General features: G+C 36.3%; 3 protein-coding genes across 3 annotated transcripts; 1 reads left to right on the plus strand and 2 right to left on the minus strand.

The window, feature by feature from the left end:
* The first annotated feature begins 2,542 nt into the window (after positions 1-2,542).
* On the plus strand, positions 2,543-3,706 carry LOC130719276 (uncharacterized). The gene has a single exon (XM_057569905.1). The coding sequence runs from the start codon at positions 2,543-2,545 to the stop codon at positions 3,704-3,706; it is 1,164 nt and encodes a 387-aa protein (XP_057425888.1).
* Positions 3,707-8,935: 5,229 nt separating this feature from the next.
* Positions 8,936-11,317, minus strand: LOC130716588 (histone H3.3a-like; the record flags this gene model as incomplete). The annotated part of the gene is made up of 2 exons (XM_057566561.1): positions 10,905-11,317; positions 8,936-8,945 (listed from the first exon to the last, which is right to left on the minus strand). Coding segments are annotated over exons 1-2 (414 nt in total), but the record flags the coding sequence as incomplete, so codon positions are not given.
* A 4,699-nt stretch (positions 11,318-16,016) lies between these two features.
* LOC130719277 (RNA polymerase II transcriptional coactivator KELP-like) lies at positions 16,017-19,194 on the minus strand (the record flags this gene model as incomplete). The annotated part of the gene is made up of 8 exons (XM_057569906.1): positions 16,017-16,345; positions 17,096-17,164; positions 17,290-17,412; positions 17,802-17,859; positions 17,951-18,014; positions 18,293-18,372; positions 18,752-18,857; positions 18,958-19,194. Coding segments are annotated over 5 exons (525 nt in total), but the record flags the coding sequence as incomplete, so codon positions are not given.
* Between the last annotated feature and the right edge of the window lie 490 nt (positions 19,195-19,684).

Below are 19,684 nucleotides of genomic sequence, written 5' to 3' on the forward strand. Positions count from 1 at the left end.
CGAAAACTTGTCTTTTCGCGCTAGATTATCGTACCTTAGAGTATAGATTACTTCGAGTAACCTTAGTAAGTATCGATAGCTTAGTTTTCGATAGCTTCTGATAGTATTTCTGTGGTTTTGCTCTAAAGGTGATTTTGAGGAATTCCCAGAGGAGCAAGCCTTTGATTGTGAACAAGTGTTAGGAGATCGTCCTGGAGAATCTACAGGTGAGGGCTTCTCACTGAATCTCTAGTTAATGCTTAGGGTCGATGTTTTCGACATTGTTTACTGTTTATGCACTGGATTGTGTGTGATTGGAAAATGTTTTCTGAGGCTTCGGCTGACAATGTAGATGATGCATCTACTGAATGTTTTTGATGAGTGAATTACATGCTAAGTGCTAATTGGGTAATTTAGGATGTGTGGTGCATGCTTTATATGCTAAGTGCTAAGTGTTTATGATGCGATTTATTGATATATGACATGTTGTTGATTGTGATGATTTAAATATGCTCTGCACTGGAATCTGAGATTCTGAATCGTGAGAATAGCGGGCAGGTCATGCCGATTTTTATTTGAGAGTTTTGAGAAAGTTTGATAGGACGAATGAGATTCGGGCCTTGTTATGATGTGTATGGATCGAGACATTCTCTGGAGTCATTTGGGGATTAGGAGATCCCGAGAACTTATAGGAATTTCGATAAGACTAAAAAGGATATTATTTTGAAAAGAAAACTCATAAGACATTAAACAACCTCTAAATCTTTAAATAAAGATAATAAACTCGAAAGGAAGCTTCGGATGCAAACCTTAGTTTTTGGAAAACGAGAAGTGTCGTCGGATCTAAGTGTTGAGGAGTTTGGTAAGTTCTGAGTATGTTGGTACTCCTTCGCTCGTTGAGCAGTTTGTTAGCCATCCAAGGGATGAGCCGAGAAGCATCACTGAGGCGTGAGACCTTGTGAATGCGTGATACTCCACTGAGGCGTGAGACCTTGTGGAAAGCATGGATCTTCACTAAGGCGTGAGACCTCGTGAACAACATGAAGCTTCACTGAGGCGTGAGACCTTGTGAATGCGGGATACTCCACTGAGGCGTGAGACCTTGTGGAAAGCATGGAACTCCACTGAGGCGTGAGACCTTGTGAGAGCATGAAACTTCACTGAAGCGTGAGACTTCGTGAGAGCATTGATGACCCGAAGAGTCATCGTGAGTGGTTGCACTCATTTTATGATTATTGTATTTTGTCGCAGAATCGACTTTACCTTAGGGTAAGCTTTTAGAGACATTAATTTAGCTAGAACACGTGGCGACGTGTCGAGTGAGGTCGGAGACGTTGTTTGGCTAATCACTGCATTGCATGCACTCATTAAGTGGTTTAAACACGGCGAGAAACCGGACCACGGCGGATTCCAAAATTGGTTATAAGACCAGGATTTCCGCGTAAGAGCGCTGCTAGGTGACTCTTAGTAGCAGACCGAAATGGCAGGCCTTCGGGTTTACTGCTGATCTGACTACCTTTGTGTGGTGTAAGAGGCACGCGGGCCGAAATGGTCCCACCGTGGCTGGTGTTAGGGCTGATCCGTTTGATGTCCATCCGTTCCGGATTGCATATTGGTTGACTGGGTTAACCTGCATATCATTTCATGCAACATGCATACTGACTTAGTGATGAGTGTGTTTGATACTTGTTAGTTCTACTTGATGCATGTTAACTGTGTTTTACTGTCGTTATATTCTTTGTGGAATAATGCAACCCTAGGATGTTATCCCTAGTTATAAGCCTAAGTGGCTAATCCTTTAATGGTATCTATTGGTGGTATTATTTATATAATTCTTTGGAGTTGACCCTCGCGTCTTCTGTGTGTGCTTTGGCGAACAAACGCCCTTTGTCAGATGTCTTTGGCGGGCTGATTCATGATGGTTCATCCTTCGGGAGGAACTAGGGTTGAGATGCAGGAACTGGAGCGTATCGCGGTTGCGAGAGGAGGACGGATGGTGTATGTAGACTAGGTCGTTCTGGATTTCGAATTCGGACGACGATCATGCTAGCATGTAGGATTGAGTGTTAGTGTGAGCTCCTCGAGATGGGATTAGTGTAGGAGTAGAGTCCTAGCTCTGAACATCATTTGTTCCTTTGGGAACAGGGTAGTTTCCCACCTATAGCTTTTTGTGTGGTTTCGTTACGGGAATCACAGAGAGTTGGTTGGACTTAGGAGGTCTTATTTTCAGGCCATTGGGTCAGCTGATTCTCAGTTTTGAGGGATGGTGTTGCGGGCACTTCACCCTTTTCATTTGGTTTGTATATATTGCCTACGGGCGTTGCACTTTTCTTTCCGTCACTGGAGGTTACTCGTGACGAGGTTGTTACTTACAGCGGAGGCTGTTTATATATTGTATATTAGTTCTATTGCTTTTCGCTTTTGGGTTTTATTTAATTCAGTCTTGTCTTAGTTATTATTATAAAAAAAAATATTCACGTTTTTCCGCATTAAGTTTATTTTGGTTACTAAAGTGACGCCACCGAAATCGGGGTGTTACAATAGGGAAGATGTGGCAGCAAGCATGAATATTAATTTTGTCTCTCACCTCATGCTTCCAACGAATGGTGGCTGGAACCGTGAATTAGTAGACTATGTTTGTTGGCCGCCAACAGCTCGAGCTATTCTTGCAATCCCTCTCCCTTTGCAACCGGGTGAAGATGGTTTCTTTTGGGTAGCTACTACGGATGGCAGGTACAGTTCTAAAACAGGTTATCAGTTTATTTGTAATGAGAGGCTAGCTAACCAAGCTTCCAGCTCCTTAGGACCTTCAATGTCTGCCTCTTTGTGGAACAAATTGTGGAGAGCCGATGCAGTTTCCACGTGCCGCGAGACCGCATGGAGAGCCTGCTTGGACATTCTACCGGTGAGAACGGAGCTGCATAGAAGGGGAGTAGCACCTGATCCATCATGCCCCTGGTGCCTTGACGCTCCGGAGACGGTTGAGCACACCCTTCTCTACTGCCCTAGGCTTAGACCGATGTGGTTCGCGTCTCCGCTTGGCCTTCGCTTCGATGTGGAGAGCTCGATGCAGGATTTCTTGGCTGGTTTTTTAGTTGATGTGGACTTCGTGGCAGCAGGAGTGTTGTTCGCGACTTTCTACTCGGTGTGGCAAGCTCGAAAGGATTTTTTGTTCCGCTCGTCCAGCTCGACGCTTGAGCAGATTCTGGTTCGTGCTTCCCGGCTTCGCCCTTCTCGGGTTTTGGCTCAGCCACCTACCATTCCCCGTGCTCCACTTGCATCATCATGGAGGAAACCTGCAATATGTATTTTCAACCTTAATTTTGATGCAGCTTTAACAACATCACATGAAGCAGGCTTTGGACTAATAGCTAGAGACAAGGAAGGGGAAATTCTAGCTGCAGCAACATCTATCTTGGAGCCAGTTCTATCCCCGATTATGGCGGAGGCTCTTTGTTTTCGGTGGGCTCTTGGACTAGCTTCAGAATTGGGATTCAGGCGCGTGTGCATGGAGACAGATTGTCTTGGCCTTTTCAATTATTGGAGGCAGCGGGAAGGTGCATCTTCTCATTTGGAGACAGTTGTTAGAGATTTTCGTTTTATGCTTTCAAATTTTGATGTTTTTGATTTTTCTTTTGTTCGTAAAATTGGGAATGCTGTTGCTGATGCTTTAGCAAAACTGGCGTTTCGCCTAGGTAGCTTGGTTTGGATTGAAGAGTCTTCTTAGGAGGTTTCCTTTCTAATCCAGTTTGATGTATCTGCCATAGTGACTTCTTCTTAATTTGAATGAAACCGAATTTAAAAAAAAAAGATAACGTTAAAAAAATTACTTATTTTAATTATTATTAGTCTACCTAAAATTAAGGTGATTTAACCCAATGTTTTTCAATGATAATTTTCAACCAAAATTAAAAATCATTTGTTGTTATAAAGTTGGGTATATTATCTTCTTACCATATAAAGGCCTTGTATCACTAACAATAATAAAATAAGAAAAACATTATCAAAAAAATAATAATAATAAAATAAGAGAGAGACCACATAATGATCCAAAGCTTTTCTATCTCTCCACTGTCCAGTGATGGGGCGGTGCCCTGGGTGAGAGGGAAACTAGTCATGTTATTAAAAGGACTGATGGTGACTCACAAAAAGTACCTTCCTTCAGAGTTCCTAATTAAGATTCAGTAATGTCCTCCTCTCCCTCAATATTGAATTTAAATATAATATTATTACTATATTATTAATATTAATTATTAATTAACTCGACTTAAAGTTCAAAAGTCAAAACTCTTCATTTCATTTGACATTGCACTTAAGAGCTTTTGTTGGAATTTTTAATATTTTTACCCACCGTACTAATTATGTGTGAGATTAATATGTTTGCTAACGAGCTTATTTTTTTAAGCTTGCATTATTAATTCGGCCTTAACAATTGGTTCATACTTTTTACCGGACTGAGTTTGATCTGCTTCTTACTTTAGATCGGCGTTGTTGGGCCGATTGTGTTTAGTTTGTTAATATCTTGTTTTTACTTTTCATTTATTAAGAAAATCAAAGTTCAAAAACACGAAAAACATGTAATCTGGCGATACCACTTGTGCGGCTAAGAATCGAGGGTCGACCGTCGTTAGAGATGTGCATGAGCCACCACCGCAAACGTAAGTACACATGGCAACGATTTCTCCATAATTGTTATACGTGGAACCCCCCTCTAATCATTCATATGACAATTTTCAAATCGAATCTCCAACCTTTGTTTGCATTGGCCCCTCACAAGTGTAGAACATGACAACATAGTATAAATTTAAACTAATCCCCAACAACAACGGAAAAAAGTTGAAAATACCTTTCGGAAAATCAAATTATTTGACCAATGTCCGCGCATGCTTGAGTTATTAGACTTTTTTCTTTTAGTCGGACTTCTATTTATTGTACATTATTTGTATAAAAGAAAATTAATTAATGAAGTAATCATATAGTATAATTCTTCAATCTATGATTCTTATAGTATGAAGACAATGATAGTTCGCTTATGTCTCGAAAGTGATATCTATATACTATAGGCTTGCACCCAAAAACTATTTAATAATTGATCTATAAAAAAAGAACTTGAACATATTATTTATCTTTATAAACATCATGCAATTAATGAAAAGTTTTACAACATAATTAATTTTCCGACATTCTCTTTTTAACATAATGTTTTGAGTAAATAATAGTACCATCTGCCTCTTAATAAAATAAAAATGTGTATACATAATAATATTGATGTAAATTTCATCGAAAAGTTACTATTGAGTAAATTTCATCTGCATCTTGATGAGAAAATCAGTTCTTAGGTCAACTTGCTCAAGCTCAAATAACAGATGCGCTTACTATTGTTAGGAGAACTCAACAAAATTTCTGCTTCATCATGGGGGAGAGAATAATTCATTATAGCTTATTCTTCTATATATGCTTTTTATGAAAATTTCTTTGCCCCACAAGCCTCACCTTGAATTAGGGCTTCCCATTATATATAGCCCGGCCCGAACCAGACCCAAAAAAACTAAGGCTTTTTTGGCTAGTCAGGCGGCTCGGGTCGATAGACGGGTTCAACGGGTGAAAAAAACCAGGTGTGTGTGAGTTTGTTCGGTCGAGTTTGGTTTGGAGTCCGAACCGACCGGAGCAGATACATTTTAAAAAAACTTCTTCAGCAGCCCAATCCAACTCATGAGTGAAGGAAAGGAAGTCCAAAAAAATATAAAACCAAATCTGGCCTCCCTCTCACTTCCTATTCCCATTTACTTTGCAGTAGTGTTTCTTCTTCTCTCTGCCTCCCAATCCCATTTACCAGAAAACCCTAGCATTTTCTTCTGTTGCGCGCTGCCACCACTTTGTCGTCTCCTCTACAACGTCACCAACACTTCTCTCTTCCCATTAGGCACAACCGCCAACTTCCTTCGTTCTCCTTCTCCCACCACTCAACAACCCCAGCTTTCTTCTTTGAACTTTGCCGTCCATCGCACCATCACCTCCTTCTCCTTCTCTGCGATTTAGCGCCATATCATCACCACGAACATGGAGATCGAACTTAATATATCTTCTCCAATACGTTTTCAAAAATAATAAATTGAACCAAATCACATTTCATACGTCAAACATAGAAATTTTACAGTTGATTTATTTTTTTTAATATTTAATACCAAAGCAATTAAGACATTATTGATTTTGTGCATTTTGATCTAAAATCTATATATATATATATGTAAAGCACACTTGTGTTTTTGCATGCAATTAATGTATTAAACCATAAAAGCTCACATACCTTTATATTAAATACATTAAAAAATAAAAAAATTAATAAACTAAAAACTGAAAAAATTTGTATTATAAAAATCTATTCAACTACTTATATTAAATAACAACATTCATAGGCTTAAAATTGACTTGAGCTTTGCATTTGACAAATTTAAAAAATCAAAATAAAAAACAAAATAATATTTATTAATAAATAATTTAGATAAAATACTTTTAAAATAAAAAAATTTCTATCTATATTGTACTTGGGGCTCTTATTTCCCAAAGTAATTATATATATATATATATATATATATATATATATATATATATATATATTTGGTTTTTCCAAAAAAAAATATCTATCTATCTATATATATATTAGTAAAGCTCACTTGAGCTAAGTATTAAGTACAAATACACATGAGAACCTACGAAGAGTAATATAATGAGATAGCTTAGTGAGTGAATGAACGGATAGTGGAAACTTGTGCACTAATGATTTCAGTTATTGTTCTATCCACAAACATAGAAAGAAGGTACAGTACCTAGAGTAAAAGAATCGTGATGTGAGAATTTAGAGAGAGTAAGAGCGTAACTGCTTAGAGAGATAAAGTAACTGAATTTCAATCTTGTTATTTCTCAAATGAGCCAAGAGTCCTTTACAATTGGTATTCATCCCCTATTTATAGATGTGGAGTTGGGCTTGGCGCCTTTAACCCTTCCTAATGGGCTGGTTGGGCCTCTGGGAGGAGGCCCAAGTCCCTGGTCCGCTCATCGCCTTAAGCTGGTGGTCCTAGGCGAGGGACCTTGGAGTCTCGCCCAGTCCAGTTTTAAACTTAATAAATATCAAATGTATAACCAAAAGAGTAGCATCCATGCCAAAAGTGTAACATACCACAAAATTATATCTGCAAATGGTTTTAGCACAATACCTTAAATTAAAATCAAATTTAATGTTAATTTTAAACTAATATCAATTTAGTCCAAGAAAAAAAAACTATTAACAATAAAGCATACTTCCGCCAAAATTAATCTTGATATGCAATGGTCTTAGTTTGCTATCCAATTTTCTGCCTTAAACTCACAAACTCTTAGAATTCCTTAACATAGTAACTCCGAAAAAAAACTAACATTAAATTAAAAATAGTGGCATGATGACAATACCAGTATCAAAAACTGAATAAAATTATTAATGTCAGGAGGCTATTCAACTATCTACATTAAATAAATAAAAAATGAAATGTATTATATTGAACCATGCATCTATTATATTTATACATAAACAAACCAGTGAAATCACTCACAAACTCAAATTATTCATATTTCTTAGACTTTAGCTGCTGGTGAGAAAAAAATGACAATTGTATCTAACTACTTCAACAAGTATGTCATTTTTAATTATTTTAGTTAATTTCAAAATTGCTTTTTTAAATTACTCGTTCTTATTTCTTTATTGCAGGAGAAAGATCATCAACAACAACAAGAAACACACATTACTTAGTGATATATCCCCGTTGCAGATGATTGGAAAATAAAACTGTGAGTTTCACATATATGGTAATTTACTAAACAATTCTTCTCATTCAATTGAAATCATACAAATATATCATCATTTCTATATTTATATGACACAAATCAGTAACAAAGTGTGAGCCACATAAATTTATATGAATCTTTCACTAGAAAGATAAATGTAAAATGTAGTACTCACTATATTCTTGATAAGAAATAGGAATCTTTCACTCCTCAATATTGTCATATTATGGAAAAAAATAGCAATTTAATCATTCAAAGGGAACAAATGACGTTCATCCTGCAGTTAGATAGAATCTATTTTTATGTTCCTGAAAGTGATTTTAAAAGAACTTCTATGCCACCAGCAATGGTAAACAACCACATCAATCTTGATAAAAAAAAATAGCACAACTGATAACATCACTGCAATGACTAAATCAATGTTAGAAAAAAAAATAGTAAACCACCACGTTCATTTCAATACTAATCTAATTAAGTAATTAAATTTATTTTATATCAAAAAAAAAAACTACTCTCATTTCAATCTCAATAGAAATCTACATATTTTTTCTTCTGATGAAGCAAAAAAAAAAAAAAAAAATCATGTTTGACCCTTTTTTCCCTTATTAGAGAAAGAAAGTGTGAGAATATCATAACTCAATTATATTTAATTATACATAAATTCTAAATCTTCTTTTCAATAATAGCTTTCTTACATTTCTGCAAATTTAAATATTACAATTAAAAAATACAAATTAAAAACGAACCCGTGCAACGCACGAGTTTAATTTCTAGTATAACCATTAAAACTTAAGTTAGACTTCATATGTGTGAAATTGATTAATTTTTTTACCAGTGGTCATCTGTAAAAATTCGTCGGTGAAACAACACATCCTAAATAACTTTTTTTAATATTTTTGACATTTAATACCAAAAAAAATAAAGCATTTTTGTTTTGTTGTTTTTTAGCTAAAAATACAACTTTGGTCCCTGACGTTTACCAATTCCACAATTTTAGTCCCCCACCTAATATAATTACACGGATGCTGCCCGTCTGCAATGTTGGTCCTGCCGTTTATTTGTTAACGGAGGAGGCTTACGTGGATGTCCAATTGGAGAGAGAAAGAAGGACTGAAGAGAGAGGGAAGCACGCGAGTTGCACGTGAGACCTGCAACGGTCATCTTCTACCCTCTTCCTACTTAAAAAACAGAGCACCGTGAGGAAGATGTTTCGAAGCTTGAGATTTAGCGAAAAGGGAAGAGATAAAGAACGAACTAGTCCCTAGAGGCGAGGAAGAATGTTGAATCAGTTATTGGTCTCTTTCTCTCTCCAATTCAACTTCCACATCAGCTAAGTGAGCATCCACATAAACCTCCTCCATTAACAAACAAACGGTAGGACCAACATTGCAGACTGACAGCAAAGTCAGGGACCATCTGTGTAATTAAATACGGTGGGGGACTAAAATCGTGGAATTGCTAAATATCAAGGACCAAAATTGCGTTTAAGTCAAAAATTAACTATTAAAATTGAAATTAGACTCCACACGTGTGACACACTTATTAAAATAATTGTCCGTGATCTACTGTAAATAAAATTGTAGCACCTCCTAAATTATTTTTTTAATGTTTTTGACATTTAATACCAAAGAAAATAAGGTATTATTGTTTTGTTGCCTTTTGATCTAAAAAATAGTCATTAAAATTCAAATTAGACTAAATATATGTAACATTGATTATAATATAATCTTTGACTTTTTTTCATTTAATTAATATTGAAGTTAATAATTAAAATGTCCAAATTATGGGTGAACGTTTAATAATTTTCTATAATAGTAAAGATTTAGATCAATTATTTATTTTTTGTAATATGTTGTACCATGATTTAAAGAAATTAACTTTGAATTTCATTATTAATTATGAGTGTAAATAATATCTAAAAAATCATAATTAATTATGAGGTCAAAATTGAATTTCGAAATTATTAATTCAGAAAAATAAAGTATGACATCATCTACCTACCAAGAATAGTATGAGAGAGAAAAAGAGTAAAAAAGGAAAATCATGAGGGGGTCACCTATAAGAGTTACTATTTCTTGGTTTTAAAAATAACATATAGTATAAGATAAGATATTGTAGATTAGTTTTCTCTTATCATCTTCTATTAATTACTTAATTAAAACTATTTTTGTACTTTCTGAATTATTTATAATTTAAATATTGACTAATTTAAAGAAATAAATAATATTAATGATATTTTTAAATTTAATTAATTATATTATTTATCACTTGCTACTATTAAATAAATTCAATGGGTTAATTATATGTTTTAAATTAAAATGTAACTATTACTAAATACAACAATTTTAATTAATTTTATAACATATATAGACTCATATACTAATTACTGTTTAAAATTATTAACTTAGACAATGTATATGTTATCACATATATATATTTTTTTTATCACATATATTTCAACATTATCATGTCCACCTCAACCATATGATAGGATAAGAGATTATCTTGTTCTTATCTTATCATGCTCTTATCAAAATCTTTATCATATCTTTACCATTAAACAATATTCAACATTCAATTTGATAGAAAAAAATTCAGAAAGAAAGAACTCAATATAGTTATTAGAGAATAGTGTGGTGTTATATTTTCTTCTAGTTGTAGTATAGGATTGAACTAAAAAAAACTTGAATTTTTTTATAAACTTTCAAGCAAAGAACAAAGTCTTCAAAGACCGGTTGCAATAGCTTGGATCATGATCTCCTCGAATGAGATGAAATTCATTTTAACAGGATAGATAACATTGATAGTGAACATCAAACTATTTGTTTATAAATTGATCAAATCTACCACTAAATTGTTGTAATTATTGTTAGCACCAGGTTTATGTATCAATACGACATATGCATGGAATCAAACTTCACGAATATATGGTGAAGCAACAGATCATAAACATTCAAAACCTTTTATTTAATTAACTGCTTGCCAAATAATTATTTTTGATGGCATTATTACAGAAGTAATGAGAAAATGGGATTGAATAACAATAAATGAAAACCCTAGGAAATAAACATGGCTTCCCTAAGTTTTTCTACAACAATCCCTAAGGCCTCTCGCCTCTAATCCTACGTGCGAGTTGAATGTCCTTTGGCATGATAGTCACCCTCTTGGCGTGAATGGCGCAGAGGTTAGTGTCCTTGAAGAGCCCGACCAAATATGCCTCGGCGGCCTCCTGAAGGGCCCAGACGGCGGAGCTCTGGAAGCGGAGATCGGCCTTGTAGTCCTGAGCAATCTCCCGGACCAGCCTCTGGAATGGAAGCTTCCTGATGAGAAGATCGGTGCTCTTCTGGTACTTGCGGATCTCCCTTAGAGCAACAGTTCCAGGCCTGTAACGGTGGGGCTTCTTCACTTTTCCGGTGGGCAGGGCAGATTTGCGGGCGGCCTTGATCTCTAGTTGCTTCCTGGGCCCTGTTCCTCCGGTGGATTTCCGTGCGGTCTGCTTGGAACGAGCCATTTGGATCACAATTTTTGTTGCTCAGTGTTGTGTGGTGAAAAGGGAATTGCAGATGGGGGGTATTTATAAGGTGAAGGTGTGTGTAAACATTTCAAGAGCTATATTTCTTTAGTTTTGGTAAATGTTTTGACCTCAAATGACCGTTTATGAGTTGATAATCAACGGACTAAATGTTCTCTCATCTGATCCACGAATCCTTTGATTCAGTGATACGCTTGTAATGTATTAATTAAAATCAATAGGCTAGTAGGTTTGAATAATTTTTCCCTTTCAAAAAAAATGGTTTGAATAATTGGTCTCGTGAAAACTAGAAAGTCCAAACATATGTTGCATGTCCTCAAAATAATTTACCTTGGAGTATTTTTTTTAATGAGAAACAAACGAAAAATAAAGCAGCTACAAATTGGAGATGTCCCTAAAAAGGACGCAACCCTATATGAAGAAGAAATCAAAAGAGTGATGTCACACTCGCATCAATTATTTTTTTTAGAGAGTAAAAGAATTTATTGAAATCAAAAGCAAAGTACAACCCCCTCAAGGAGGAGACATGGCAATGAAACCCACAAAAACCTCGTCGTGAAAAACAATAAACAAACGAAACCACCAGAAAAACAAAAAAAGTCGAGAGCCAAGACACCCCAAAACCAACAACAAGAACCCTAAAGACCACAGAGACAACAACCCTTGCAAGATCACTACTAACTCGTAGGACAATTATCCCTAAGGTACATTGAAAGATCACGAATGGTCTCTTTGTCGTTGCCGAGGAATTCCATGCCCGCATATTTTCCTAAGAACCAAAGCTTCTTAGCACGCGTGAAATATGGGCTAGAGGGAGAGGGAGGACCTTCCTGCGGTTGACCATGCGTTCGAATCACACTTCGCCGCTAGCATATTCCTTGGCGAAACACGGGTTCGGGGCTTCGGAGGAGAAAAATCAAAAGTAGGGTCCCTAGAACAAAAATCCCCAGCCCCCTAAGGAGAAGCCTCTTCTAGAACCTCCTCCCACTCTTGAGCAGCAGCTGAGCTTGATCCCTCTTAGAACCTATAAGTCAAACCAGAGGGAAGGATAGGAAAAGGGGGAACTTCTTCCGCTCGGTAGTGATTTGTAGTATCCACATTTGAAACACTAACTACCTCCAACTCATAACTTGGCCTCTGCCAGACGGAGGAGGAAGGAGAAGAAGCGACGAAAGAGGAAGAGCCTCAAAAGAAGCGGCAGAAGACCTAGAAACCCGCGCAAGGGCTGTTAGCATGAAGAACAAAGAATTTCCTACAGGGGAAGTGTAACACATGGAGAGATCATGCAACAAATAATCATTAAAAAAGGCCTACCAATTACTCCACATTCCAAGAGATTTCATAACTGAGTATTTCAAAATTAAAATCTCATAATTGTTTATCATTAAAATCGCTTCATCCCTATAATAGGCCTTAAAACAAGGAATCATGAGAGACATTATCATTAAAACCTCATAATAGCTTCCCACCATTATCGACCCGCATTAATAAACAGAGATGGTCAGATCTCTCAAACTTCGCCTTCGCTCCTTCATCTTCCGAGCACAACAACCCCTCATCATGAACGCAACATCAAGACAAAAACGCTGCACGGAAAAAATTTCACCGACAACCGTGACTTCAGAACACCACCACGAGATATATTTGAGAGCATACAAACCTCTATCGTCGAGAAGGTGGCAGCACGCCAATCTCTTCAAACCTATAGCAAGGCATCTCGCCACAGACACGTAGATGGAGGCTCCCCTTCGGATGATTTTATCCAGACTTTCCCAAAATGGAGCTCCTTTCTATTCGAATTAGCCTGTGAAGAAGGAAACCTAGAGGAACTATCTGAAACACGCCTTCGAGGGAGTTTGGCCCCAGAAAACTCCAAGGACGTGCCTCCAACCCTAAGCCCATCAAGTGAATTGATTTCAGAATCCACAGCTATCCTGAAATTAAAACGGACAAAGCCAAACCACAACTTCCTCTCTAGCCTCTTATGCCGCTGGATAGAATGCTAGACAGCTTCCCATGCTGACTTAACATGTCTCTAATTTGATGGTAAGAAGTTGAGTTACAGATATCGTCAATGAATAGAGGGAAACACGACCCATCCTCTTTAAGTCTCCAACTCGACCACCAAAGGGACGAAGAAGCTCAACAACTCTGGTGGAAGCAAGAGTATAAGAAGCCCTAGTAGAGCCTAAAGAATGTATTAAACATCACTTAAGCTATACATTAAACATTCACTTACGCGATCATACATTGCATAATGTTATTTATTAATAAAAGAATATTATTAAATTATTTATTTAATTATCCGGATATTCATTTAAAGGTGATAACTAGGTTGAAATCCCTTTTATTGTGCAAGAATGGAGCGAAATTGACAGGTTACCATATTAAATGATGTATGAGTGTAGTACTAAAATTTATATATTTAGCTTGAGATCATTTTAAAGTTACAAGCAATATCATGTTGTTTTCATTCGTTCTCATAATCTTTATCGTCATGTCGAGCTTCCTTGAAGTGTCAACATTGTAGATTTTGCAAGTTTTGCCTTCAACGGAAAACATATAGAAACGACATGTGGTCCACTATTAAGAAAAAAACAACATTCTGACTAGCGGCCTCGACTATGATTTTGGAACCCTCAACGTCGTGTAGTCTATTTTATGCTGATTTGATCCTTTCCTTCGTAGGTCCGTTTATTATTTGCCGGTTCTTTAACTTTCATTTGGATCAAGGATCAAAAACATCGCTTTCTTAGGAGTTGGGAATTTTTTTTAATGATTAAAATGAAATACTTGATGATCCGAATGTTAAAGCATCTGAAAAATAATAGGGTTTTTGCTATTTGATTCATTATTTTTAGATCTAGTCCTTAATGGTGGTAAATTTCATATCCAGTTACTTCATTAGTTGAACTGTCATTATGGGCTTGGCATTATTAAAGTTTTCATTTGAGTGTTGATGAAAAATAATAGTAAGGAGTATGAGTACATCTTTTAAACAAGTCAGTTGTTTAATGATGGTATTTTGGATTTGGATGTCGTCAAAGAATGAGTTCTTTGGCAGGTCGAGTGATACGCAAATCTCAAGTGTACGGTACAATCGAAGTAATATAAAAGATTATCAAACCATATAGATTGGGGAAGAGCCAATTTACAAAAGCAATAATTGTTTAGAACAAAGGGAAAGTAAAACCAACTTATAATATGGTTGGTTGGTAGAGAACTTGGAATTCTGAATTGAAGAAGAAACAATGTTTAAGAGCTAGCACTTGGGTTAGCTTCACCAAAACAAATTATGCTTTAAGAGAAATGAGAGTATATGGAATGAAAATAGAATTCATTCTATTGTTGATCTAGTCTATTTCTCTAAGTGTTGATTGCTCAAGTCAAAAAGAGTTTTCCATCAGATTTCATTAGTCTGATTCCTCACCACCTATGAGTAATCCAATTGAAGGTTAAGTTCGTTTTAGTTCAGGCCATCAACTACTAGACCTCAGCCTTATTCCTAAGGTGCAAGTTCTCTAATAAGTCCCATCGCAGGTCCCATATTCTAAACCAAACTTCCATTTGTGCAAGGAATAAGTAAGATAACTTTCATGCATTCAAGCTAATATCGTAAAAGGCAACATGAACTTATAGAATGTAGACCTTATTCCATATAAAACTCAGAAGTTAAAGCATAAACAAGTTATAGATCCACATCCCAAATGCTAAAGAAAACTTAGCCTAGCATGGCTAAGGAAAACATAGTTTCTAACTTGAGAAAGAGCCTTAGAGGAGCTCCAAAACACCTTACACAAGCTGAAACTTCAGAAAAACCAAGATACAAAACTAAAATAACAAAGTCATATTTATAGGGAAAAAATGACAGCTAAGCACGCATGTGCGTGCCACATCTACTCCTGCACGCACATGCGTGTAGGACAATCCAAAACGCCAAGCCATTGTGTTGGCACGCATGTGCGTGCCATATGATGCACGCACATGCGTGCCGCCCTTCCAAAAATTCCAACCATTGACTTGGCACGCATGTGCATATATGCTTCGTTTTCGAAGAAGGAATAGAAGAGTTGAGTGATGATTATGACGCTCAAATAGAGATAACCATCCAAAAGTTCAATGATAACACCCCTTATACCATGAAAGTTATTTATGTTGGTCACCCAAACTCCAGTGTTGGTTGAAGAATGAGCATTGCCTCTAATAAAGATGTACAAGCACATCTCTGTTTGTATGAAAGTCTGTTACTTTGAGATCATGGTGTGGCTACTAATTTCTACCGCTTTAATATTTTGCTGGTTAATAAGAATCAAAAAAAAAAGATTAGGGATTTTCAGAAGCTAACACATACACTACTACAAAAAGTACTTTTCACATCGGGCGAAAAGTACTTTTCACATCGGGTATACAACCGATGTAAACAAAGGTGATGTGGTATGTCCCCACCTTTTCACATCGGGTACACAGCCGATGTGAAAACTACACATTTCACATCGGTTAATGCCGCAACCGATGTTAAAAGTATGTTTAGTAATTTCTTTTTCAAATCTCCACATGTATTTCACATCGGTGGAATCAAATCCCCGATGTGAAAACTACACATTTCACATCGGTTTATGCCAAAACCGATGTGAAAAGTCTTTTTTTTTTAAAAAAAAAAAACAAAACCAGTTATGTTTGGAATCAATTAAAAAGTCATACCTAGCACATTTTCCATTCAGAAATAGCTCATATAATTAGCTCATAACTAATTTAACTTTCCAAAGTTCCAGTTACAGAAAGTGAAGTAGCACACACTGTTAACCTAACATAGAAGGAAATGAGAGAAAGTGGATGAATATTATTTTCATTAGTACATTGCACTAACTATCTCTCAACCAGTATAACTAGCTCATTCATTACATAATGAATCTGATGAACAAAAACTGCAAGTATAGATAAACACATACCCTTAATTTAGACTTTCTACTAAATACATGCTCCAATCTTTTTCCCCATAACGATCTTTTTCACCACCTACATATGGAAGAATATAAGAATAAAGATGAGGGAGAAATAGAGAACTAAATCAACAAACTTCAGCTTTCTCATTTATTTACAATTGATCCATTGCAAACTTAACTTTTCTACATAGATGCAGGTTAAACAATTGAAAATTAAAAACAGGAGTTAAATCAGGATGTCTAAAAGAGAATAAAAAATTGAAAAGCAAGAAGCAGCTAACACTGAAATTGTTAAATGACAGAAAAATGAAAAGCCAAATACAAAATGATGCAGGTAAACAGTTAAGGAGTGAGGGATGTGAATTTCTAAAATGACAATTGAGGCCTGCAACAATAAAAAAACTCAGATCATGCTTTTATGGACATGGATGAGGCTCTGTGAATTTTATGAGCAAACGATGATTATGAAACTTTGGTAATCAGAATTAGCAGCATGAAGGAGTGCTTATTTTTGCAAATAAAAAAAAAAGAGAAAAGATTTGGGTAAATGTGAGACCTCATAAAATAATCTGGCCAGAGACAGTCACCGATGTGGAAGAGGAATCAATATCAATATAGCTAAACTCTTTTCAAATAACCACCACTTTTATCTCTCTTCAAAAAATCATTCTCTAGCTAGGAAAAAAGTAAGGAATTCAAAATGAGCAGTTAAACAAACAAGCAAATTAGAAATTAAGATCACTGAAAATGAATATTACTATCTATCATATATTACAATCTTTACGGAAATCATCAATGAACTTAAAGGGTGATAAAAAAGTACCTTCTTTATTAATGCGGTCCCCTTCTCACTAACATAAATACCATCAAGAAACTTCCTGATATCCTTGTTCTTAACATGGAATTTATGTAACAAAAACAACAAAATAACCAAAATTAAAATCCAAGCAAGACAAAAATTAGACAACAACAAAGTCAGGCATTAGCATGTATCCATAGAATGAAAAAAAACTGTACCTGATTGATAAGGGCACATGACCTAGAAACAAGCTCAATGTCATTTCCATCGAAAACCAACTCATCCTTCACCTTCTCAGATCGCACAATGGAAACTCCATCAAGCATATCCACTTTCCTCACCTAATCACACAATGACAAAATCCATAGTTCAATTAATCAACAAGAAAAATCAGACTTGAATTACCCAACTAAACGAACAAACGAATGCAAAATTAAATTACTTGAAAAAAAGCACATTATTGACACAAATGCACAGTTCAAAGTTAATAAAAAATAAAAAATGGTCAGCACTTAACCAGTTAAACAAACAAGCAAATGAGAAACTAAGATGACTGAAAATGAACATTGTTATCTGACCCATATACCAATCTTAACGAAAATCATCAAAGGAGTTGAACATAGGGTTTAGGGTGAACGAAAAGTAGAAAGCTATGGATCTTGATGCCAAAATTCATTTTTCTAGTAGTGCACACTCCAGAATTTCCCATTGAAGTCGCCAATTAGTGCACCTTCATGCAAGTTGTTATCTTTAGCATGACTGCGTGCAGTGGAAGTGAGATATATTCCCTGAAAGCCCAAACTTAGATTAGTAAAGATACAAGAGGCTAATGACAATTTGAAGAAAATATAGAACTTAGACATGTTTCCATGTATGTACCTGTCCAACCAACATTATAGAAGCAAAAAACCCAAGAAACAAAGAGGACGGAACCAGTGTATAACTGCAGGATGAATAACACAATGAGGATAATTGAATTTTGATAACTAGAAACTATAGGTATAGGAAGTACAGCTCAAAAAATTGAAAACTGTGTTAATGGTCAATCTGTTCCCTAAAAGATTTTGCCGCTAGTAAGTATGTCTTTGGAAGAAGAAAATACTTGCAAAGTTGCAAGTCCCTGAACGTATAAAACATCAGTCAAGTTACAGAAGTTTAAGTTGATTGTAGTGACTAAATTGAGTGACCGTTTAAACATTCAGGAACTTTCAAATATATTACCTTGACCTTCTTAGTGGCAAAATCATTCGAGGCGTGATCTGTATAAAAAGAGAAGCTTCTATATTTCTTAGTGAAAAGACCTGCTATTGAATCACATATGAGCAAGACAGCCAGTGAGCATGAACTTGACAATACAAATGCAGATTGCAGAAATTATTGATCACACTAGTATAGGGGAAATGCTTCACGTTACACAAGAATACAACCCTAGATACATAGTAGATACTCTCAAATGTGCACAAACATTTTCATGCCAAGCTACAAAGGAAGTTCTCAACTGGGAGTTTGCAATGCCAACAGCGAGGGTTTATAGTAAGTCATGGATTAGAACATGTTTAAAACATAACATAAACTCCCAAAATATCCTTATTTCAACAAAGAAAGAAAATATTGAAAACCCACAATCCAAAATTGTTTTTCCTCTAGGTATGCAAAGAGCAGAATTGAAAATACAAGCACCTTTTGAAGTAGGTAGGTCCTTGCCGTCCTTTCTGTAATACTCCCTAATGGAGACCAGTGTTTTCCCTCTGAAATCCTGAATCGTCACCTTCCTCTTCTCCGAAAGCTGAAACAACCCACCAAAACAAACAGGAAAACAATCAAATTTCTTCAACCTAAGCAACCATTGCTTCAAAAAATAACCAGAGTGTGAAGATGAAACAGACCTTGCAGATGATGAGATCGCCATCGTCATCGAACTCCTTGTCCTGGGTAACTCCTTGTTGTTCTTGTTGTTCTTCATCTAGCTGTTGCTGCTTCTCTTCGAGAAAAGCTTGCACGATCTGCTTGACGAAGGCTTTGAAGGGAGGGAGAGAGAGGTCGAGGCCTGGAGTGTCAAACAGAGCTCCAGAAACCGAAACCGAAGACGCCGCGCCAGAGATAGAGTTCGATCTGGTGAGGTTTCAAGCTTAGAGCGCGAGATATTTGTTTTCGTAATGAGAGGAAGAAAGGGTTGTGTCGAATTCACAAGGTCCTTGAAGGAAGCTAACAACAAGGTCCTGAACGAAGCTAACAACTCGCCGCTGAACGAAGCTAACAACAAGGTCCTTGAAGGCAGTGAGAGCGAAGGCAGCGAGAGCGAAGGCAGCGAGAGCGGCGGCAGCGAGGACCGGTGACAGCGAGAGCGGTGAGTAGTGGCGGTGAGGCGACGATGCGAATGCAGCGAGAGCGGTGAGGCTACGATCGGGTTTTGGGTTTGTTTTGGGTTTCTGTGTGAGAATGCTAGGTTTGTGATGTGTTTGGGTTTAATTTTCATGAAGGACTTTTCACATCGGTTGTATTATATCTGATGTGAAAAGTACTTCATGAGGGACTTTTCACATCGGTTGTATTATACCTGATGTGAAAAGTAATTCATTAAAATTTCAAAAATGCCACCGCTTTAACCTTTCA

The sequence above is a fragment of the Lotus japonicus genome, chromosome 5 (assembly GCF_012489685.1).
Source record: "Lotus japonicus ecotype B-129 chromosome 5, LjGifu_v1.2".
In the NCBI taxonomy this organism is placed as follows: Eukaryota; Viridiplantae; Streptophyta; class Magnoliopsida; order Fabales; family Fabaceae; genus Lotus; species Lotus japonicus.